This window comes from Leiobunum rupestre, chromosome 5 (genome assembly GCF_980474605.1).
Source record: "Leiobunum rupestre chromosome 5, qqLeiRupe1.1.hap1, whole genome shotgun sequence".
Taxonomy (NCBI): Eukaryota; Metazoa; Arthropoda; class Arachnida; order Opiliones; family Sclerosomatidae; genus Leiobunum; species Leiobunum rupestre.
In genome coordinates this window covers 53,481,862-53,506,871 of record NC_143388.1, presented here as the reverse complement: position 1 = coordinate 53,506,871, position 25,010 = coordinate 53,481,862, and the positions used below count along the sequence as shown (strand labels likewise).

The following is a 25,010-nucleotide window of genomic DNA, read 5'->3' as shown; positions in this document are numbered from 1 at the left end:
TAGGCACCCGTCAATCTCATCATAAGTAACATTTGATGGTAAGTATGACACTTGTTTAAATGTTTAAGAACATCCTTTTATTCACAGTGCCATAAACAATATTGTAAATGACGTCAATCAATAACCACTTCATGAACGATTTGAGTTCCAAGGCCTACTGAAATTTAAAAGGCTTTCAACATAAAAGCTAACGTTATTGCACAAAAAATAAATGATTAAGTTGACAAATAAAAATTAACATTTAAAACACCCGCTTTACATCAACCTTCATTTTGATAACTTTTCAAAATTTGATTGACCAATAGAAAAACCGAAACCCACGTAGACTATTTAATTTTATGGTTATAGATATGCTTATCCCTCTACTATATTGTCTCTGAAACAGCGTGAAGTTTCAAGCAGATAATATCAATTACATCATTTCAGAAAAAAAATTAACATGAGGAGATCGAAATTACAAATTAAGTAAATTATCTCGCTTGTAATATGTATATTAAATTTCGATATTTTTTTAATATATATTTTACCCGCTCGCAAAATTAGGTACTTATCCGGAATATCTCAAACAGATATAAATTTTAAATTTAGCTTCATTATGACAAAGCTCCCCTAGTTAGGTTAAAATTTTGGTTTCAATAAGGTAACTTACTACGCTTTGGATAATGACTTACATTTTTCCATTAGAGTCAGCCTCATTTTACATATGATATGCACGGACATGGGTTCTATTGTCATACTTAGGGTTATAACGTTACTTATGATTATACATGTATTGCACTTCTGTTTGTCTGCCCCAGTTCATAATAAACTAAAGAAAACCGCTTCATTTTTAGAAATATCACTTAAAATATTAGCAAGGACATTTAAGAATATTTTCATTTTCCCCATCGCAGCGGCTGGCCCGAAGGTCTCCCGCTGGCCGAAGGTCCGCCCCTGGACACGGCGCTAACGATATCGCGGGCCCCGAGGGCGCTGTTGGCCCCCGCGTCCTGCAATCCGGCCCCGGATGTGTAGGGGGTGCCTCCTCTCCACCTCGTGAAGAGACTGAGCGCCTTCTTGCTGATGCGAATGGGGATCCTCCCGCTGCGGTACAAGAGGGGGTAGTCGACGCCTTGGTGGCTGAAAAAGCGTTTGCTCACTTCAGGGGTGTCGCTCAAGTAGCGCACCGTGACGTCGTTCTCCGCGTCTTGGAATGGATTGGTTTCTTCGAATTCATTTGCGTAGTCGCTTTCCACTGGAATTACGCTATTCGGAATGGCTTCCGTCTAAAAATATTCAAAATAAGACTAAAATAAGAAAATATTTGTATTTAAAACAGTCATAAGGATTTCTCTGTATAACATTTTTTAATAATTGGTTTTTTAATAATTTTTTCAGTAGCAGTCAACGGGAAAAACCCGATGGATTTGATATTTTCCACCGATGAGCTTTTTCGTCATAATGACGTCGTAAGTTGCTGAACGCTTTTATTCGGCCATCGGTGTTTTTTTTTAAATGGCGTAGCTTTTATAGTAGTTTTACGTCAGTCATCGGAAAAACCGACTCTTGTAACCGATGACTATCGTGACGTCAAAACCGAAAACCGCGAAAGTGCGTACAGTAGGAAACCGATATCACCGATTAGTAATCGGTGAGTCCGATGAGCGCTGCTGAACGTACCCATAGTTTCACAGTGAACACATAATTTTCGGCACGTAAATGGAAAACACAATTTTCGTGCTGCTGAAAAGTTACCGTGATGGCGACTCACGATTTTAACCACGGATTATCAAAATTTAAAAATAATAACAATTAATTATGTGGTCCGTTTTAAGTATCTCTGTGAAGAAATTCTAGTGTTTGTGATCTGTTTCGCCTCTCTGTCTACCGCCTCTTGTCGTAAGTGACCATCTTAAGAGATATTTCTAATTTTATCGTTCGGAAATTTGAGTTATTTAGGTAAAGCAGTTGGCATGCACAACGGAAGAAGTTCTAAGCTTCTGAATTCTCTTCTTCTAAGCAGAAAATTTGCCATGCAAAATCACTAGCCGTGTGCTAGGTGGGCGAAAATACGGCATCTGTTAGAGCTCACGTCGGCCATTAGCTAACTTAATGGTAACTAAAAGAGTAGTTATCTCTCTGTTATAATGATTATTTATTATCAGAAACAAATAGGAATTCTAATACAAAAGCCATTCTTTAAGTCGGATGAACATATTTCATCTGCCAAAATATCTCGGATTAGGTTTCCAAAACTAGCTTGACATTTACCTGGTATGCTTGAATGAGAAGAGCAAAAAGCGTGAACGTGAGCGTAGAAATGGAGATCAGCTGCGGACACGTCATTGTTCGGTGTGTCTTCTTAATTATTGTCGACAGATTAGTCGCGTTCATGTGAACAATCTGAAAAATCAAAGAATCATTTTAGTTTTATAATTAGTTATGATTAACAGTATGACTTTGGAAAATATTATTAGAAAATAAGTTTTATTTTGGGGAAATATTATCGTTGAATTATCTAATATTAAATTATGAAATATTTCTAAAAATATTTATTTTGATTTTGAAAAAAAATGTTGCTTAGTTATCGTCTCACAAATTATTAAATATTTAAAATAAAATTATTTCGATTCTGGGTAATGTATCAAATAATAGACTATTAATTATCCAAAAAAAAATAATTTTGATTTGCGAAAACGTTTTCCTTTAATTATCCATTATAAAAACATCTTTTTAAATAAATAAATTATGATTTTAGGGAAATATATACTTATTTAAATTTTGCCTTGTATTGATGTAAAATATGTGTTTGTTTGAAATGCTCATCAAATATAAAAATATTTAAATATCTTTATTATGTTTTACATGTAGTTCCGCGCTAGCATACACTTAGATAAAGATATTGTTATAAAATTACATATTTATTCAAAATATGAAATTAACAGTGCAGTGGCGTAGCCAGTGGAGGGGGGGTCACAGGGGGCACATGCCCCTCCCGCGAAACGTATGGTCGTACGTTCAAATATTTTTATTTTTTTACTTTTTTTTCAATGGTGTGCCCCCTCCCCGAAACATAATCCTGGCTACGCCACTTAGCTGAAAGCCTATAGGGCCTCATTGTCTCAAAGGGACAAGAAAATAATTTGAATACATTTTTAAAAAAATTGCGTCTAGATTCCTCCCAGAGGTAAGTTATTCCAATTGAGGCCCCTAATCGCGAGGTGATTTTCGTGCCTGCATGAACCCTCAAAAATGAAGACTAAATATTAAAATAAAACATTTGGAACCCCTCCGCTTCGGGCAGCCCTAATGCGCCTAGGTGCAAAAACCCCTATAACAAATCTTTGAAACTATTCAATGAATACAATTTATTTTAATTTAATTAGAAATGATGACTATTAAGGTTAAATATAGCATTTATTACCTTGCGACTTAATTATATACCGTTATCTCAGAGAACAATTAATAAAATTAATGGTTTAGCAAAGAAACGAGGGGTTTTTTAATGATGAGGTTAAATTCCGCGTATGGAAATGGTACCGCAAGTCACGCTTAAGAAGGGGAAGCCACGAGAGCTGTAGACAAGATGGGGGGGGGGGGGTTATATCCCAAGCCCTTTAATAAAACGTTATTTGCCATACGAGTATACTCCAAATATGAAAAATCTGTTAGAAAATACCTACCCGACTAGTCAATATACAGGGTGTTTCAAAAGGTTATGCAAAACTTTCAAGAAACTGTAGGGGGTGAGTTGAGAAGTATGCCTGTTTTTCCCCCATTTTCCTACGATGAGTTAAAAGAGAGCCAGAGAGCTTCAAAATAATTCCTACTAGCCCCTGGAAGTAGGCTGCAACAAGCACAGAATCAAGCAGCAGGGAAATGCGAACATTAAGGTTAGGGTTCGTGTGAAATGTAAAAAAGGACTTTGTAAACAATTCGAGGTAACCAGCGTAAAAAGGTAACCAGTGGCGCCGATCCCATGGGGGCGGCGGGGTCGAAGCCCCCATTGGGAAAAATCAATGGGGGCTCTGCCCCCATTGGTAAGACCACCGATGTTAAAGGCCATTTACCTTTAAGCATCCGTAGCAAGAAAGTGTTGCAAGCAGCCTCATTCCAAGTTTATTAGTGAGCTTCGGCCCCCATTGGGAAAAAAAGCGATCGGCGCCACTGAAGGTAACTTAAACCGTATTTAAAGTCTCTGCTGCTCAAAGCATATAGGGTTTGCCACCACCCTCCTACCGATTGTTACCCGTCCACATGTTTAAGACATTAATTCGCTCGATGACTTGGGTCAAAAGTGGTGCCTCGGGCATTAGCCTAGCTGATAATTATTATTATTATACGCGAAAGAAATTCTCCTGTATACTTTTAAAATTAGAGAAACATTAGTATATAAGACGCGTTATATTAGAAGTGGAAATATAGAAATTGAAAAAAAGGTCTTAAGAAATTTGCCAAAAACATGCAACACACTTAGGCCCTAAATCATACAATAAGTTAAATCGAACTATAAAAGAATGTGAAACTTTATCTTTATTTAAAACTAAAACTGTAGCTTGGTTAATTGATATCGATATACAGGGTCTTTTTTTTTGCTCGGAAAAGTGTTTTTTTTTCAAAAACTATTTATAGTACCGATTTCAAATTTGGAAGGTCAATTCTCTATACCGGGGGACATCAGTTTGAGAAATTTGAGCGTTTTCGGTAATGTTTTTCACCAATTTTGAAAAATTATTTTTCGACCACTAGGTGCGAGATAAAAAATTTCTATTATAAAGTTGTAGGCCGTCATCGAAAACCCTTAAAAATTGTTCACTCGACGAAAAACAACTTATTTATCAGTGAAAATTCGAGCTTGAAAAATTTACAAGTTGGTGAAGCCAAATTACGATTGTTTGAAACGATAATTGAAAAGGGAACAAGTCTAATACAAACGTAGTAGAGTTTTCACACTTGAAAAAATGTACACGTTTGGTTTTTAAATGCAGATATTTTATTCACATAAATTTTTACAAAACATTTTCAATAATATCACCATTGGCTGCAACACAGGTTTGTGCGCGGACAATTGAGTTCTCAAACGCTTTCTCTACCATTTCTGGTGTGACGTCTCGGCAAGCACTGATTATTCGTCTAATGAGCTCCTCCCTGGTTTCAATGGGCGTGGCGTATACCTTTGCTTTAACGAATCCCCAGAGAAAATAATCCAGCGGTGTTAGGTCAGGTGACCTTGCTGGCCAATGCACTGGACCATTTCTCCCTATCCACCTTTCAGGAAACTCGTTGTTGAGGTGCTCAGTTACTTGCCGGGAAAAATGCGGAGGGGCGCCATCTTGCTGAAACCACAACTGACGTCTTTCAGCCAATGGAAGGTCGTCGATTGCGTCACTCAGTTCGTTCTGTAGAAAATGTAAATACCTTTGGCCGTTGAGGTTCGTCGGCAGGAAAAAGGGACCAATCAAACGGTTTCCAACAAGTCCAACCCAAACATTGACCCGTTCAAATTGAACCTGGTGATGATATTCAAAACCCCAATGTGGGTTGATGTCAGACCAAAGATGGCTGTTTTGATGATTAAAGGGCCCATCTCTAGAAAATGACGCTTCGTCGGAGAACAAAACATGGCACAAAAATTGTCTATCTTCTTGGACAGCATTTAGTAACCAGTTGCTAAATTCATAACGTCTTTGATGGTCTCCGTCAATTAGTCCTTGGTGGAGCGTAGCTCTGTATGGGTGATAGCGATTCTTACAAAGAATTTTCCACACACGATTTGCAGAACAACCCAAATCAGCAGCGGCGTTAGCGCAACTGTGACGGGGATATGCCACAAAGGAAGCGAGTACATTGTTCTCGAAGTCTAAATCCGGTTGACCCAATCCGCGAAACCTAGGTTGCAAGTTACCAAATTGATTGAAATCGTGAATTGCTCGTCTTACTGTATTTACAGATGGTGCTCCATTTGGATGTCTTTCTGCGAAGATTTCAGTCACTCTTCTAAGGTTTTGCGCTGCTTCTCCATAGTAAATGGCAACTATCTCGGTACGCTCAGCTACTGAATAACGAGGCATTGTTCGAAATATTATCAAACACTGATAATAATCTCCCAAAGTTTTCCTTTAAATACCCAATGCATGTTTAGGATTGACCTAGAGCCTCGTGTTTTTTAAATCCGGTCGTTTTTTTAACCAAAGTTTCAACTGGATTAGGTAATTCGGTTTCAATTATCGTTTCAAACAATCGTAATTTGGCTTCACCAACTTGTAAATTTTTCAAGCTCGAATTTTCACTGATAAATAAATTGTTTTTCGTCGAGTGAACAATTTTTAAGGGTTTTCGATGACGGCCTACAACTTTATAATAGAAATTTTTTATCTCGCACCTAGTGGTCGAAAAATAATTTTTCAAAATTGGTGAAAAACATTACCGAAAACGCTCAAATTTCTCAAACTGATGTCCCCCGGTATAGAGAATTGACCTTCCAAATTTGAAATCGGTACTATAAATAGTTTTTGAAAAAAAAAACACTTTTCCGAGCAAAAAAAAAGACCCTGTATATAAATTGTATGATATGTTTATTATGCTATATAGGTAAAAATTATATTTTCTGTTTGTTATTCCCTCCCTTCAAAGTTATTTGTTTATTTTTGTTGTTTGCCGAATAAATCTATATGTTTTATTATGTAACCCTCGCCATGCTCAAGCAATCTTTGCTTCTGTGCCATTTTTGGGTGATGTATTATTTACTAAAAAATTTTCTTGTATTTAAAATAAGGCATCAATAAAAAAAATTAATAATAATAATAATAATTATAATTTTTATCATCCACTGCCCGTGGTCATTATTTTAATGATTTTTTTAACTTTCGTTGATTAACAATTTACGTTATTCAAAAACTACGCTTGAAATGTTTTAGAGAATTCGTAGATTTTTGAGAACTCCAGGGAAACCCACTTATATTAGATTATAATTTGAAAAGAAACTACGTTAGCGTGTGGTAGATCGCGCTTCATATCTCACGTGCCAACTGTCCCCTACACTTACTATTACCGTTAACCTTAGCAAGTTTTAATGAAACGGGATACCACATAACCTAGAGGGAAAACCTTTAACACCACTGGGTGGATAACTTTGCAAAATACTTTTTGTGTTAACAAAGTCCGCCGAGTGTGACGAGTTTTCCGTTCCGATTCCACATCCGATCACGCAATTGCTCCTCGCCAATCTACCATTAATCGATATATTGCAGAGTCATGCTTAATACTATCATATTTCTTATGAGGAAATCAATTATAAATAAAAACCGACATCAAAGAAGGTCTCCGAAATTCAATAAATGGCCAAATCCAATCACGAAATAACCTCTCCTATTATATTTCATTTCGCCCAAAATGAGAAAGATACCGAAAGGTGTTGGGTTTCGTGGTTGCGTCACCCCCTGGCATCCAATTGTACCCTCCTTCGTCTCCCACCTGGACATTTTTCACCAAAGAAATAGAAATGTATAAACTAATCTTTCCAAAAAGTCGAGAGGCGTGCGAGAGTAACAGACACGAGTGGCGGTTCTGTCCGCTGTTTGGATTTATTGATCAAGTTTACACAGTGTTAGATAAATTGTACGATATAGACGGGACTTGGGAAAAAAATTCGATTGCGACTTCGCTTATCGATTTTCTTGTTTCGTAGTATACGTACGCCGATTGTAGCCACTATGTTGAAATTCAGTAAAATTTGCCACCAATATTACCCCTAGAGTACCCCCAAAGCATGGTCAGAGATAAATTTAAATCGCTCTGTAAAAATATTAGGACAACGATTTAGTTCAATAAGTAATCTATACACTCAAACACTTGGAACGTCTAAGGATCCATTGCCACCGTGCTCCGAACACGTCTCAAAAAACGAGCGGATTTTAAACTACGTCAAATGTAAGACGTCACGCGTTCTTTCAAAATCATTGGCTGGCTGCCGTCGCTTAGAAACGGCGCTGCAGGGGAAAAATTTACGATGTTTACTCAGAAAATAGATTTAGCAGAAATTTAATTTATGAAACGAGGATTAGTTTTGGTTCCACATAAAATTGAGTATTTTTGGCTTAGAGAATGAGAAAAGAAGCTCTATTCGAGACAAGGCATAACACCGTTACGGCGCCAAGTCAAGCTTAGCACGTCGTGAGCAAATCATCGCCGTAAACTATGAGAATCGTCAGTCACCATAGTTTTCCTTGGACATTTCTAGTTTTGCCGGTTCAATCTGTGATACAACCAACGAGCTGTCAGAGTACATTTCGTTGACTTTTGTTAGCTGTAACTCAAAGATACATGCGTATCTTAGGGACTCGACGTAAAGGATTACTTAAAAAAAGCTTCATTTGATAGTGACACATCAATTTTGACTGTCATTATTCAATTTAGCAACTTCCACGATTAAATGTGCATGGCACCTCTTTTATTCAAAAATCTGTAACCAAAGACTATCAATCGACAGTCTTTAGCGTTGTAGAAACTTTGTGCTTATATCTGCCAAACTTATTTTAATATATCTGGCAATGGTATGTTGGTATAGGTTTTTTTCTAAAAAATACGGGAGGTTATGGAATAATGTTTTGTCTACGTCACTAAGCTGTTGATCTTGAAGGTAGAAACCACGCACTGAAAACACGAGCTCTTTCGTTATTTGAAACCCGCGTGCACAAATCGCGTGCCAGTAAAGCATTTAAATAATTTGTGCTCGTGACGCAGATAAAAACATTTTATATTTCCATTTCTTACTGTTCTATTTTATAGAAACACCTATTGAAATGGAAGCTTGACCTTAAAGGGACTTTCACGGAAAAGCTGTGAAGTTCATTTAATAATAATAATAATAATCAGAAAGGCTAATACCTAAGGCACCACCTTAGGCCTAAGTCATCAAGCGACTTTTTATAATACGTAATTCGATCGCCGTTCCTTGCAATTACAAAGTAACACTCTGATGACGTTTCAGTGACGTTTTTTGGAACCAACTTCCAACCCCTCACACTTTCCTTGAGAGTCCCTTTAAATACTACGGTTATACTCCCTTTAATGATCTTTTGCCGACGATCGAAACTTGGAAAATTTAAAGATTGAATTGATGTTTTGTCGAAGAAGGCGCCTCAATTATCAGTGTAATTATTTCGCCCAAAACGGCCCGGGGCTTTAGCACAGACAATTTTCGGATCGGGTCTTACGAAAAGCTCAGCCTGTTATATAGGAAAACTAATTTTTAGGTCTTTACAAGCTGTACAGTCTTTAATGCTTGTCTTTGGGCTGAGATACTCCAATACCTACCTACTGCCCAATTAATGAAGTTCCACTAGAAATTTTTATATAAATATGAATATTATAATAAGCTTATTTTCAAAATCAGGTTTCATTAAAAACTACATTTCTTTTTTAAAGAAAAAATTTATAACTTCAAACAGGAATCAATAGCTCTACTTTGAATGCCGTATCGCGTAAAGTAAGATCACTCTGACGGCTTTGGCCCCACCATCGACAAATAACATAGGAACTAATAAGGTAAGCCAAACTCCCGGTAGGAAAATTTCCCAAGAACGGTCACGCTAAACGACTGGGAAATATAGGACAATATGGCTGCCTCGTAGATTGCTGTTTATTTACGAAATATTTAAATTTTTTACGTAAAATGACGGTAAAAAAGTGTTTTTATGGTGACTGCAAGAATGATTCAAGGCGCGAAGTTGAGGGGATTAAATACTATAGGTTTCCAAACCCTAAAAAGCAATTTACAAAATTTTAAACGTGGTTATTGAACAGCAGTTGGGACTTGGCCTAGATTGATAAATTCGACTACAAGAAGAGTGCTAAATATGTTTGCTCACTACATTTCATAGGACAATCTGGACCAACTATTTTATATCCACATTCAGTTCCACTAGTTGGAAAGGTAATTAATCAGTCTGTTTATAATATTTAACATATTAGGTTTTCAAAATCGTTGTTTAGAATATCAGAAAAAAAGCTATTAGCAAAGGCCTAGAAGTCATAAGCAATTATCAAAAAAAAAAATATTCTAAACACAAGACTAGAAAGATTCATTTCATTTTCTAACTATTCCAAATTTATTAATAGTAACACAAAATTAATTAGTCCTGTATCAAAATTGCTCAAAAAACATTTTTATTCCTTTTATTAGCGACTTCTCGTTGACTCGTTTGGATGTTGCCATTTTGTCCTAAATTTCTTACTCCAGAGTGCCGCGCTAGTGGGCGCGTCGTTAGTTAGGCTAGACAGAAAAGGGCAAACATTTCTATGCTTGCCTAATGAGTCCCTATGTTATTTGTCGATGGCCCCACCTAATAGAGAAAAAATCCCCTCTGCGCGCGCTCCCCTCTCACGTTGTTGTTTGTTAAGTTAACATAGTGACGTCAAAAAAAACTCCCGTCAGCCAAATCGAGACGAAAATCTGCTGCGATAAGCATTCCAAGTAGAGGTATGGATTCCAGCTTCAAATCATGGGGGTACTTCTTTTCATTGCTTTAGTTTTGACGTAGGATCCAAATACAAGGAAAATATAATTCTAGTAAATTGAATTACCTGCTTTTGGAATTTAGGTGGCAGTTACTATAGCCTGAGCTAACAAATATTTTAATAAAATAGATTTTTGAAGTTTTGATAATTGATTGGTTCCGCTTAGAAATAGGTCACGTAAAATTCTTATACATAAAATTTAGGACGTGAACCTTTTTTAAGAAAACTTTCCAGACGACGAAGTATATAAGAGCCTAGTTTTAAAAGTAAAACGTTTGCAAAACATAATAAAAGACGATGCTTATAAAAGAGATTAATCATCCAATTTTAGTTTTTAACGTAACATTGTTTGGAGAGTTTATTGTCTTAAAATAGACCAAACAAGGCTTGTTTTACGGAAAAGAATATTATAAGTCATTCCTAATACCGAAGTTTTGTAAAAATGTCTTAGAGATTCTATCTACTTTACATTTCCGTTATATAATTACAACCTTTTTACAACCTCTATCGCCATCTTATGATTATGTTTCGCCATCTTATGATTATGATTCGCCATCTTTGCTAATGAATTAAGGGACAGGGTGAGTTCGACTAATTGAAGGAAACTACGAGATGCCTCATCAGGATTAATCTTTCAAGCAAAATTTTTCTAAAAGACCTACTTAAATATTCGAATTATGTTAATTATTTCGCCTTAGTTGTAGGTATTTTCATATTTCTTAGCGTTTTATAATTAAAGAGACACTAACGAAAATATAGAAGAGCAATAGAAACTGTTGCTACTAAAAGGCATTCAATCATTATGCTATTTAAACTTTGGACAGAAGTATCGCTGCCTACCGAATGAGTTTTAAATCGATTTTGTGAAATATATCTGTTCATTCCAAATTATCTCGATATAAAAGCTGAACGTTTCAGTTAAAGAACATTCATATTCAAAAGTCGTCTGTTATTTCTTCACATATTTAGTTGACAGGTATTAAATAGATGGCGCTATCTTTTCTTAGCTCCAAGCCTATAGATGATAAAACTCCTTCAAAACTGGACGCAATTTAGGAAGGGAGCAACAGATTGGTTGATATTCGGACATGCGCAGATACCATTTTTTACTTGTTGTCTGTCGCCTAGAAACAAATACTATGGTAGAAGTAAATCATTATACCTCACGGAGCACGTGGTGCCATCTAAATAAATTTACTATACTATTTCTGAAATAAAGGTTTGAGAAAAGGCTCGCGTAACTATAAAGCTAGCTATAACTTTGAACTCGATAAATTAAAATGCATATTTTTAATTGAATGCACGATCATTAACGTGAAAACTTGTAGAAAAACCTCAGTGACTATTAAAGTTGGAAAGCAGTGAGGCTATGCTTTCTCGAAATGTTTCTCATTCCTCCTACCCCCAACTTCTAAACTTATTTCTAGGCGAGAAAAGCCTTTGGAAAGTTTTTAAGCGTCTATTGGGCATCATCAAACGAAATGAAAAACAACACAAATACTCTTTAGACAGCACCTACCCCTCGTTACCAAATAATAAATTAAGACTTGGGTACGTTATAGTTTGTTTCAATCAAGTGTCAATCACTCCACAATAGCATTGAATTCTTAAACAGAAGTACATAAAATGGTTGGCAAAAAAAACGTTTTTTTTCTAGAAAAATCCTCTGGTATGGTATTTTGCTAATTAAAACCGGGTTTTTTTAGGATTAATCCAGATTTTTCCAAAAATAATAATATATGCTTTTTTAACCTTATTTCTAGCCCTTTTAAGCACGTAAAACTAGTAAATCGTCGTCTGCTTATAGTTCCTATCTCTAGACCGCCCGAGAGAACGTTTCGGGAATTTTCGCGCTCGTTTTACACTTAGCTGAAACATATTTTTGGTGGAAATTAGGCTTTGCTCACTACTTCTCTTTCAGAGATTTTAGTTCTCAGTATTTTATTAGTATGCCAGTGTCATCATAATGCCTATTTTACGGAAATGATAAAGCCATTGCGCCCAGGTTATAAGCCACCGAATAGAAAAGATTTGTCCGGGAAATTGTTGATGAAATGGCCGAAATTTAGGAAAATCCGGATTTGTTTAAGTGGTTTAAACCCGATTTATCTGGGTGGATTAAACCCGACTGGTATCCACTTGGCTAACCCTGGTACATAAAAAATATTATTCGAAAGAAATATTAATCCATCTATCTTGCTAATATTTTATATATCTTCCCGTTGATTTTTCAAAAAACCGTCAAGGCTGTCAAATAAGGATTTTCTAATACTATTTTAATATATAAATATCCCTACGTTATAAAATTCAAAGATTTATCCTCTTAAATCAAAGTAATAGACTTGGTAAATTTCGGACTGTAATGCGTTCTACAAATCCGTGATTTGGCGATATTTTAGCATCCCACGGACTCGAGCCAGTGATTAATAGATTAAATTGACACTTCTTTCCTAAGGAATTATAACTTACTTCTGCTTTTTTAAATAAGATAAGAAAAACAAAAAGGCTGTTCACAAATGACGTAACGCAGTAATATTGCTAAAAGGGAACGAATGGGCTGCTGAATTATTCATTGTTTTAACTTACAGTCGTAAGTTACAATTTTTATCGTTTATATTAGTTTACCCACTTTAATTAGTTACCTCGTGGTAAAAAAAATATTTTTTTGTTTATGGTGCTATTATTAGCAAGGGGATTACGTATTTTTGGTGGTGCGGTTTTAACAAAATCGATGTAAAATACGCCTTTTACCGTAAGACTAAACTAATGTTTACGTTTACGAAATAGAAGCGACATTCAAAGACAATGTCCTATTAATTTAGTTTCATTTAAGACTATTTTCAAAGAGAAGACGCCACTTTAGAAAAAGAGTCAGCTGATACGAAACGGGACTATTGACTGCTCTTCCCGGTAATAAAGTTTTTTCTGCGCAAATTCTCTCTGAGCGGGAATAATTCGGTCGAAGTAAAGGCCGTTAATTGGTTGAAGAAAAAAGGAATTTTACAGGGCCATTAGATTACCGAGACTGAAAAGAGTTCTGGTTAAAATAGAATATATGCCGAAAAAAAGCCATTTGTTTTAGCTCTGAATTCTGTGAACTTAAAAACCGATTGTTCTATTTCATTAAACATTATCGCTCAAAGGAACGCCATTTAAGTTATTTTTCTAAAACCTTGTTTACGGAATATGACGTAAGTCACTTCGAGCTCCGTGACGAAAACCGTTCCGTGATCAATACACCCGAGAAAAATCATATAGTAAATTTCTAAATCGTGCAGCTAAGTCATCAAGAGTTTTTGCTTTGACAATTCATAATTATTTCATGACTCTTGATCACGAGATTTATTTTCACGAAAACCTTTTCAATGGCACAATGAAAATAAGCCTTTTTCTCCAATGTTCCGAGTGGAATTCGGTAAACACGGTTTCTATGGAAATGTAACAGAAAAGCAAATTTAAGAATGATTTGTCAGTTTTTATAAACAAAACGGAATATAGTCTAAATTATTAAACGATTTTTAAGGGTCGCTAGATTTAAGAAAATATTAGCTGACTTCTTATTAAACTAATTCCTAAAGAATATAAAATGGTTTTTACACCTTTAAACAGTTGATACTAACTATTAACTAGACATTCAATTTGAGTAGAAAAGACAATGCAACATCTAATTGAATTTCTACACTTTGAATTTTTTTCCCGATAGTCGTTTAAATTAAGAGTTTCAACTCTTTAATAACTACGCTTTTTTATACGCAAAGCCACTATATCACTGAGTTCTATCAGCGCAATAGCATCTTTTTCATTTACTTTGTTTAGAGTTAGAGTACGCAGAACGATAATATTAAGTTGAAAACCAAAAAGCGATATTTCAAAATAATTGGCTTATGTTTCATCCATTTTGTTATCTTTCTTTATAGTCAATTATAAAATCAGTGACAGATAATCGACCTCGTAATAGATAAAGCTATTATTTTTGAAAACTGAAAGTTGACATTATTTTTATAATAATTTATGCATATTGCAACACCACTTGGGAATAATGAAGAGGAGGGATTAAACAACGGAGCAACCAAAACAAACAAGAGGTTTCCCAGAAAAAATGCATTTGGGTTAATTTCGAGAAAGCTTTCGTCCAAATATTCTATCTTTAATATTGTGGTATGAGAATATTTTCAAAATACGAACGTTTTCATTCTAATGGGGGAAAAATCAATTACGTTTATGAATATACGGATCACTGACACTAAACACACAGGCGTTTCTAGGAAAATGCTACACCTTCAGAAATATCGGAAAAAATGTAATTTCATTTTATGAAAAATGCAAGCTATAAATTTACAAAATACGCTATATTTAATTTAATCGGTAAACTTGACTTGGTGTATTTAATTTATTATTAATCTAGATGACGCGTGGTTTTAAAGCAAACTAAATCAGTTATAGGAGCTCTAGATCAGCGGGGACAAATTCTGCTTTCATATCCATTAGTGATAGCTAAGAATAAGTGGAGCTCTATAGAATTGACGTCATAACCAGAAGTAGGAACTTTGAAATCAATTATTCCCCACTCACTAAAATGTGGAGACAAAGAGCGCCTCTTACGCCTTATGATTCGGTTTCCACTCCCTTAAGTTTCCTGATGTAATATTTAAAACCGTTTCCGATCCGTTGCATTTTGAAATGAAACTTTCCGTCCGAATCTGTTTCGTTTCGTTATCCCATGTAGCGAAATGGTTGATCATATCAATTTGGTAATTTGTTAATAATTTTATAAATAGATTATCATATCAATTATTAAATTGGGTTTTTACAAGTTTTAAAATGGTTGATCATATGACTTTGTTAAATTGTTAATTTGCATATAAACAAATTTATAAATAGTTGGTCATATCAATTTAACAAATTGTTTATTTTCACAATATAGAGATTTAAAAAGGTTGATCTTTTCAAATTTGATAAATTGTTAAAATGCGTTTTCACGGGTTTTAAAATGGTTGATAATCTCGAATTGTTAAATTGTTATTTGCGAATTTATCGCGTAAGCAAATTGAGGATGAATATAGACTAACATTACTTAGAGTTTTAACATTATAGCTCGAAAACTCTTTCAACTTTATTTTATTTAACAAGTTTCAGAGTTAATGAGAAGTCGAAAGTTTTAGACACAAATTAAGAACGGTCTTCATTAAGGAGGTTCCAAGGAGGAAAAATGTATTCTTTAATATTTGAACATTTAGTTTAGCTAAGTTATATCTATTGCACATAGCAAGTTCGTTTATTGTCATGAAAACGGTAAAACAGAAACTTACCATAGTTTTGATTACCCGATTTATTCAATTTATAATTTTTTCTATATGATATTCGGTAGACTTAAGTTATTCTGGATTAATTTCATTAAAATAATAAACCATTAGCCCATAAATAGCTAGGAGCAACAAACACAAGGAGAACGCAGCTAAACTTTAAACACGCTAATGCAGTGTTGTGTACAAATTTCATTGGGCGGACCTTTACGCTGAACGTTTTACCGAAAGGGGGAAACAAGTTCCGAATTTTCCCCTTCCGACAGCAGCAGGCGCTAAAGCGTCTAATGCTTGTTTTCCACTGGCGCGCGCAACGACGCGTTTCTCAGCTTTGAAACGTTCAAACGTTTTTACGCGCGTAAAGAAAATAACATTATGACGCGCGCTAGTGGAAAACAAGCTTAAAGCTTAGTTTCCACTGGGCATATATCCACCGAAAAACGAACGAAAACCTGTCGTGCCGAAATTTTTTACGGCGGCCGTCAACGAAAACGGATTTTCGGCGGACGAAAGTCAATTTCTATTTTTTTCGCCCGTAAAGTTTTACGTGGCCAATGAGGGCTCTCACCAAACTGCATTTCGAGGACTAAATTATTAAAATATCCCTGATCTTCGCGTTTTCGAAGAATTTCTCGAATCCAACATCTTTTCTTATATTTTAGTTTATTCTTCAAAATATTGGTCGCTAACAAAATAATAGCTATATTACAAATTATGAGATCGAGTCATTTCTTATGGGAGGCATTTTCTTTTCTATATTCCAAATATCGTCCGTAAAATATTTCAGTGAAAATGCCAAATCGTCACGAAACCGAAAACGAAATATTTTTGTTAGTAAAACCAAAATTTCCGAACGAAAAATATGCCCAGTGGAAACTAAGCTTAACCAATAAAAATGTACAAACGAATATCCACGACTTTTGACGAGTTGCTTTCTCCTTGTGTGGGGTGCTGCGTTTGTTGCTCCTAGATAAATAGGAACCCTGAAGATCGCAATTTGAAATCAGTATATCTCGAATTGTTTTTTCTACCATTAAAAGCAGTTTAAAAGTTTGTTGGACCATAAATTCGATAGATAAACATAGTTTCATTCTTAATAATTTAGAGTTTAGTTCTTTTATAATATTAACGATAAACTATATACATATACACACTAGGAAATATAAGAGATGTTTAATAAATTCTTGGTTTGGTCTGGAATAGCATGGCCCTCTCGTTGGTGACGGCCCTAAGGTAAGAGAGGGTTCTCATACCAAATTTACACGTCCACCACACCAGTCCTTTTTAGAGGTTTTCCGCTCTTGGACATCTTCAGGACTTACGGTGTGCCCAGGAAATTGATTGATGCGAGTTACGCTTATACCTTGACGAGCGGTAAGTGATTTCATTTTCACCGTTTCTCGGCTGCAACAGTTAACACCCTTCCAAATACATTAAGCTAATAGTGATCAATCTTTTGCCTTTTTGTATACCAGAGTCAACGCTTCAAGCTTATCAATTTGGTTGCGCTAACTCAATTGTTTGGTCTCCGTCTAACAAATAATACTGAAGACAGTTGAAAAGCGTTGCAACTAAAGCCAGTTCATATTTTCCCAGAAATAATTCTAAGCCATGAATTAACTTCACTTCTTGTAATGTACATGGAGAGGTATTTACGTACGTTGAATTATAATTGTGTCACCGCTACAACGACGGTGAATTGCAATATGAAATTTTAGACATTCTTGTTGAAATAAAAAGACAAATTGCAGTAAATTTCCAAGTTAAACCGAATTATTTAACGTTATAGACTTCTAATTCATTGAAAGGATAACGATGTTGTTACTTTGAACATCAACTTGCTAAATAACTTCAAGATAAAATGAACTATTCCGAAAAGTTTGGGAGGGTTTGAATTGAGGGAAAATTATTTTATTTTGAATTATCTTTTCGCAATCAACCAAACGTACTCTCTGATACATTGCGATTGGATATTTCAGCAATATTACGAAAAGAGTGTGTGTATTATAATCATATATAACATAACCACTCAATAAGTATTCCTCTGTATATCTATTCCCAATTAAAAAAAATCAATGAGACTTTGTTTCACACAGAATTTTTCGAAATAGTAAATTTCTACCCAGGGGTTATTGAACGGTTACCATAGAAACGTAATCATGTGACCGCTAGCACGAGCTATTCTGTAGATTATCAATGTTAACGCGAGCCTAATTCTGCACGTTTTCAAAATCGGCTTGATGAACTTCCATTTCCCATCAGTAAATCTGATGACGTGTTTTCCGTCATATCCCGAGATCAAAGTTAAATTAAAGAAAATGAATTTATAGCATACTTATGAGTGATTATGTTACATTTGGTATAATATTTTTCAAAGGAATCTAGCAGGAACACACTAACCCAAATTTACAGAAAATGGTTGAAATAGAGGAGTTTTCAGTTTGAAATTTAAGGCTTAGCGCACTTCTGATCTCTTAACAAAAAAAGTTCCACCATCAAACTTTCTTCTTTAAACTTCCTAAAAAACGTATAAATTCACTACTTTATCATACCGAATTTATAAAATTATGCAATATAGCGATTATACTCCACTATAGCTATACGATTCACCTTAATGCTATATTAAAATTCCAAGGAGGGCCCCCAAACATTGAATGGATTCTCATTTGAAATTCATTAATGATAAAATCGTCCTAAAAAGTCCTAAATAAAGTACAACTTTCTAAAATGTTTTGTTAGCGGAATATTTAAGTTAAGTGGACATAAAAAAAATTCTTAAAAATATCGTAATCAAAATACGCGATCGATTTTTGGGAATTCGAACCTTAAGAGCGTTTTGACATTTGAATAAAACCACATTCCCTGACGACCAATTCTCTGGAAATGGAGCAATGTATATCGTATGCTTGATTTTGGACGTTCGAGTTTTTTCGTCTTAACTTGGTTATGCAACTAAAGCCTTCCAAATTCCCAAATTCAAGGGCATGATAAAGCGATATTCCTTCATTTTACAGATTGCCGGATGACCGTGATAACTATTTCGAAAATTAGTACCTATTGTTATAATAAATATGATTTAAGGAACAATTGAGTACGCGTAATCAGTCTCGTAAATAATCCGTTCTTTTAGAGTAAAATTGAATTAATAAAAATTTTCTACTCTCAACCTAGTGGAACTGATGGGTTGCTACCTACTTGATCTACATAAGAGGTATTAATATTTCAAGTTCAAATAAAGGGCCTCCAAAATTAAAAATAAACAAATTGAACAACAAAAGTATTAAATTTTGAACGATTTGAAATTTTATATCTCTTACTGCTCTCTGGTGATCGCTGTTTCATATTTTTGGGAATTAATGTACACGACGACGCAAGACGCAGATAGGACAAAATCGAAGCTAGATCTAATACAGTAGCTTAGACAAAATTCTGTACTATGGTCCATGAAAAGATTTCGTCGATTTGTTAATATGCGCCTCGTAGCAAATCGTGGAACCGTAACAGAAGCAACCCGTTAAATGTTATCGTAAATTTTCTTGGTACCTAGAAATTAAAGGTGAATGACAAAGTAGCATAATTTTCAGGATTTAACATTGATTTCATGTGGCTGGAAATACATTGATATTTAGGAAAAAGCGTGGTTGATATCGTGCCATGAAAGAGACGAGATTTAAAATAAATAATTTCTACTTCGCTTCAAAGCCATGTCAAGAATGTCTTTATTTAGACATAAGGTGAAATACAATGTTGAATCGATCGGCGGGCACCACGGTAGAATTTTTCTCTGCCCTTTTAGTGAAAAGATGTCAGTTTTAAATACGGAGCTGATTTGTTTTTTTTTTAAAAAAGAAGTAGCTTACTAGTCGAGATCCAATCATGACTAAGATTTCGAGTAACTACATTTTTTTCAGTAATTATAAATAAATACATTCAAAGCCATATTTTATTATTAATTTTACCTTTAAAAGTTGATTTATATTATTGATTTAACCATACGAAAATTCTTTCATAAAACATTGTTTGCATGTTCTAAGTACATGTTTTAAGAACTTTTATTTAAAATAAAAAATTAAAATTTGGAGCGAGTGAAGCTTGCAAGTTATACTAGTTGCCTTGAAATTAAATCAATTGAAGGGCTTGCCACCACCCTCCTACAAATTGTAACCCGGCCACCTGTTTAAAGGCATTATAAGTCGCTAGATGACTTGGGCCTAAGGTGATACCTTGGGTATTATTTCATAAAATTTGGATCAATATATAGCATATATACTAACACAGCACAAAGATTATATCATGAGCCAAGATCACACTAGAGCTTAAAACCCAGTAAAAGTCCATTTGAATGTCAGATTTGACCAATAAAATTGAGATTAACACTCCATGACAGCTAGTGGCTGTAGATTCAACTAAATTCAAGGTTCTAGAATTATTTTTGTAATAGAAATGAAATTGATTAAGTTGTTATAAACAACGAATCTATTGTTATCAATTTTGTCCGCGTGAAGCGTTCAACACGTTGACGCCTGCGTAGGAGTTTTATTGCACTCGGCTTAAGCCCTGTAGTAATCCCAAGACGTATGTGCGACTTTGCGCAGGGTCATCTTAATCCCCTTAATCCCTTTATTTTCTAATTTTGGTGACGGGCAGGTTAATATTTTCCCACAATGCGCCAGTGGACGCCTGTGAAAGCCAAGCGGGTTATAAATCAATTAGGAGCACACCGGTTATTACGAAGGCACCTTACAAAGAACTGAGACAACGAAAAGCTCCCACTTCCGTACTTTTATGCTAAACAGGAATATTCACTGACGAGGTGTTCTAATTTCATAAAGTGATAATATATTCCCCTTCCAGTGTTTTTCCTAATGGTAATATTTAAGTTTCTGAAAGCTTAGCAAATGTTTGAGCTTATATTTATATTCTTAAGATTCGAAGTCTACCTCGAGATCGAAACGCTATCCCAATCAAAAGTATTTTTTTAAAAGCTTCAAACTTAAAAAATAGTACTTTCTTTCAACAACGATAAAAAAAAACTTTGTATCCCAGATTCGAATTCTAAGAGCTTTCTAATTAACGGATTTCTAACTCGTGAGAGTTTACCGACCTCCGATAAATCGGCCTCCATCGGTCACTATATTGTCCCATCACGGCTTACTTTGATGAGGCGAACAGCGCGTCATTATAGTTAGTTACCATGGCAACGATGGGGTTATGTTTTTCGGAGTTCCGGCAGGAAGTGGTAAACGTTATTCAGTAAGAGTGAGGCAGTTATTTAGTTAGGGTAAGAGGTTTATATTATCTTTGTTTTTAAAAAATTCTTAAAAAAAACTGCAATTTGAATCGATGATCATTAGAAACGACTCTAGTAGAATGAAAATTTTAAAGCAAGCTAGAGTCAGTTTTCAATGAAAGCAGTAAATTCAGCAAATCGCATACATCTAATCCCATCCTAAAATTTAACTCACCTAATGACGTCAATTTAAAAATTACACTGCCTAGAGATTTTTACCAATTTTTAATTATCTTTATATTATAGAAATAGTTTAAGAAATTGAACATAATAAGTATTCTATTCTTCGAAGAAATACAGGATCGCAGTAAGCCTGGGAAAGTTTAAGTTTCACGCACACTTATCTCTTAAGCCAGGTTCATACTAACCCTTAAAATCAAAACCAGCGTTAGAAACCTCTTCGGGTTAGTTCAGGAAGCAACTCGTCCAAGTCGATTCGCTTAGAATCGCTTTCCAAACGACAAGGCGGGGAAGTAAAATATCTCTTTTTTTAAATAATGGAAATCAAATTCTAAATAATGTAAAATATTATTACTGTATGTATAGTAAACACGATTAACTAATTGTTTTGGGATTCATTTTAGAGCTTAGGTTTTAAGCTCTAGTGTGACCGTGGCTCAAGAGATACCATAAAAAAGTCCTCTTCTATATTCATAGGGCAATAATGGTTTATCATCACCGCAGCGGCCCATTCTTCACTGGCAACGCGATAAATAGATTGGGCCGCCAAAGAGGAACTTAAGAGAAGAAGAGGCGAACGACCGCGCAAAGGCCTAACACGCCGACACGTTCCATCCCGCGGGTCCCTGGAGGCAGCTAGCCGGACACCTGTTGCGGGGCTTTTCTCTTTGATGTCTTCACAAACAAACTATCCATAAATTTACGAGCGAAGGGCGAGGTCGTTTCCGTGTGACACTCTAACACGGCCAATCTAGTGATTGCCCATTTCAATTTTATTTCTCTGGTACGAACCTTTTATCGCGAGGTTACAGCTTAAGCTTAGAAATTCGTTCCACATACATGTAAATAAATCAAAGTAAAATTGGCAAGATATTTCGACAGTCCACCGGGTTCGGTCTTTTGAGGTTTGTGAAAAATATATAAATTATTTTCGAAAATCTGCAGATATCAGTTAAACTGAAATTCTTCACCATGCAACTTCTTTTTCTTAGTGTGTTAGTGTTACGTTTTTATTCAGAGCCATTTATTGAATACGCTTATTTATGAGAATCACCTCACGTATTAAACTTTATCTTTGCTGAAATGTAAAACGGTTAATCGATGCATTTAGATAATCTAATGATTATGGCTAAAAGCGACAGTAAAACTAGTTTATTTAAGTTAAGCTATTACATTGATAATAATTCCCGAGACGTTCAACAAAGTACATTCGATAAATACGTCACAGATAAATTTTTGTTTCGCAAATAAATTACCTTGAATTAAATGATGAAAACAAAAATATTCCATCATAAATAACACATGCAAAACTGAATTTAATCTTATCGTCCCCAAACTAAATTAGTGTGATTTTTTAATTTTAAAATTATCAATATATTAGAGTTTCTTTTTGAAAATACTGGAAAATATAACCAACAAAATGGGATCAAGAATGTGTATTTTGTATAAAAAAAAAAAGGTTTTTAAAATATATTTGATTTACTCCGACCAAACCTGCAATGATTTAAGTGTTCGATTATACTGCATTTACTCAAGTTATTGAAATTCCTTCCACATGCTTAAAGGACGTCGTACTTCTTCTATGGGAAATGTCTTTCTATGGATTTATTTCAAATTTAATTATGTAGTTAAACCTGGTCAAAGGTCCATCGCCAATTTTCCTAGCTCTCATAGTTTGTCCTGTATCATAGATCAAAGTTTGAAAAAACTTAGTATAGTCTTTTTGTTATAAAAATTAACGCTTCATGGGTTCGCTTTGTAGTCTCGAGCGTCGCGGGTTCAGGTTTACTGACATATTATTAACTTTTCCATATTCAAAATCCAAACCACGTTACTCTTTTTGTTTAGCAAACGTCACAGGGTTATTTAAAAATAAATAAATTGATAAGTATAATTATTAAAAAAAATTAAGATCGTATTTTAAGATCAGAGAAAATACTAAAATAATATAATTGTTAAAAATCAAATAAAAAATATCACCATTTATACTGTAGAAAGCTATTTTGTATTTTGTTATACAAGAATTACAAACTAATTGAACTGAACAGAACAAAATCTCGATTTTTGGATTTTAGTGTTGTCTTTTTTTTAACCAAATTGAATTATCGCTTTATATTTCAATATTCGAGTCAGCACAACTAATAGTATTTTCCGCTTTGATCTAAAATATTTTTATGTTATTTCAACCGTTCAAATACTCATGTGAAATTGGATATCCTATTTATGAAAATTTGTGTGAATTTCCTTAAAAAGGTTGAATATGTATTACCATAAAATAAAATATTAAATTTTTTTATCATTATTTCTTCGACACGCGCGATTCTTCTTAAAATACTTCGATTCAAGCTTTCGTTTCTTTTCATAATAATTTTATGTAAAATTTCATGAATTTAAATAATGGATAGCAATAAGAGAAGCATTTGGGTGTTTCAGACCAAAAACAATTATTTCAAAAACCAGTAGTTATAATTTTTAATAAAATATAATATCTTCGGCTAGTTTAGGATATAAAACATTCACAAATAAAAATTATTATTTTTGTCAACAACCTATTAGCTACATCTATTGTATTCACACAACTTTACTCAGGTTTTATAAGTGCTGAATAATAAAGTTATCGAAGTAAAAGCACAATCGCAAAATTATTGTTTTGAGTTTCTAATATATAAAAACAAGCGATGTGAGAGAAGATACAACTTCCAGGGTCCGTCCAGCCAGTGGGACTGATTTCAACTGTTATCTTTAAGATTATCGCTAAAGTGTATCTCTGTCCAAAGTAAAACTACTCTCTTTGGCGCCCAATAGTGATTGTTGGGAGTCAGGCCTGCTCTCAGGGGCCCATTTAATAAACCAAATGTTTAACAAAAAAGGAGAATCCTACCTTGTTGTAAATTTCCCGCGTACTTGGACAAACTTTTAAAACTTATAAACGCTTCAAAGAAAATTCTAACGTTGAATGTCTATCTCGAAGGAAGCGGTTACGAAATTTTAGTAAAAGAGCCGTTTAATTTATCTCAGCAAATCTGAACGCGTCCGTGAGAGCCACTGCTTCGAGCATCAATGTTTTCCGTGGCCAAAACTTCTGAAGAATATCTCGGCTCTAATCTTTCCGGTTCGGATCTGCTGCGCGGAACTCTTTCGAAAACGAGTTGTTTGGCAGTATTTAAGTACTTGGTCGCCACCCCCGTAAAATCGCGAACGCCGGCTCTGGCTTCGCTATCTGCTCTACGATCAGTCTCATCAGCGTCACGGAAAAGAAACGAGGCATCGAGAAGGCAGCAACAGATTGGAGACCTCGGCCCCCTTCCCCAGCCCGCCCCCCGCGCCACCAGCCCCCAAACCCCACCAGCCTCCGCGCTCCCGTCGCCTCCTGGAAAGGGCCTTCTCTTTCTAGTTTTTCTTCCGCTGGCTCCCGCTCGTATGACGTTGCGCCCGTTTAGATAAGAGATCTCTGTTCTGAGCGACACTTTGCCTTGATAATGGGAACGCCATAGGATGAGCTTCCTATATCATCGCCGCTAGATACATTAAGCAGTAACTTTTATTACGGAGTTTTCCGAATGTAATGTGTCTTACGAAATTCTACTTTCATTTTTTAGCGTACATCTAGTTTCATTTACTATAGATAAAAACGAAATCGAAGGTCAAAATTACAAATGACCTTTTATTATCCGTGTTTCCATGAAAGAATTAAAATAGTGAATACTATATCAACAGTTATTTCATTTACTCTACAACCA

General features: G+C 34.9%; 1 protein-coding gene across 1 annotated transcript; it reads right to left on the bottom strand.

The window, feature by feature from the left end:
• Positions 1–508: 508 nt before the first annotated feature.
• LOC149945290 (uncharacterized) lies at positions 509–24,402 on the bottom strand. The gene is made up of 3 exons (XM_090175602.1): positions 24,152–24,402; positions 2,251–2,382; positions 509–1,265 (listed from the first exon to the last, which is right to left on the bottom strand). Exons 2-3 carry the CDS (start codon positions 2,371–2,373, stop codon positions 876–878), a joined length of 513 nt encoding a protein of 170 aa, XP_090031728.1. The 5' UTR covers positions 2,374–2,382; positions 24,152–24,402; the 3' UTR covers positions 509–875.
• Between the last annotated feature and the right edge of the window lie 608 nt (positions 24,403–25,010).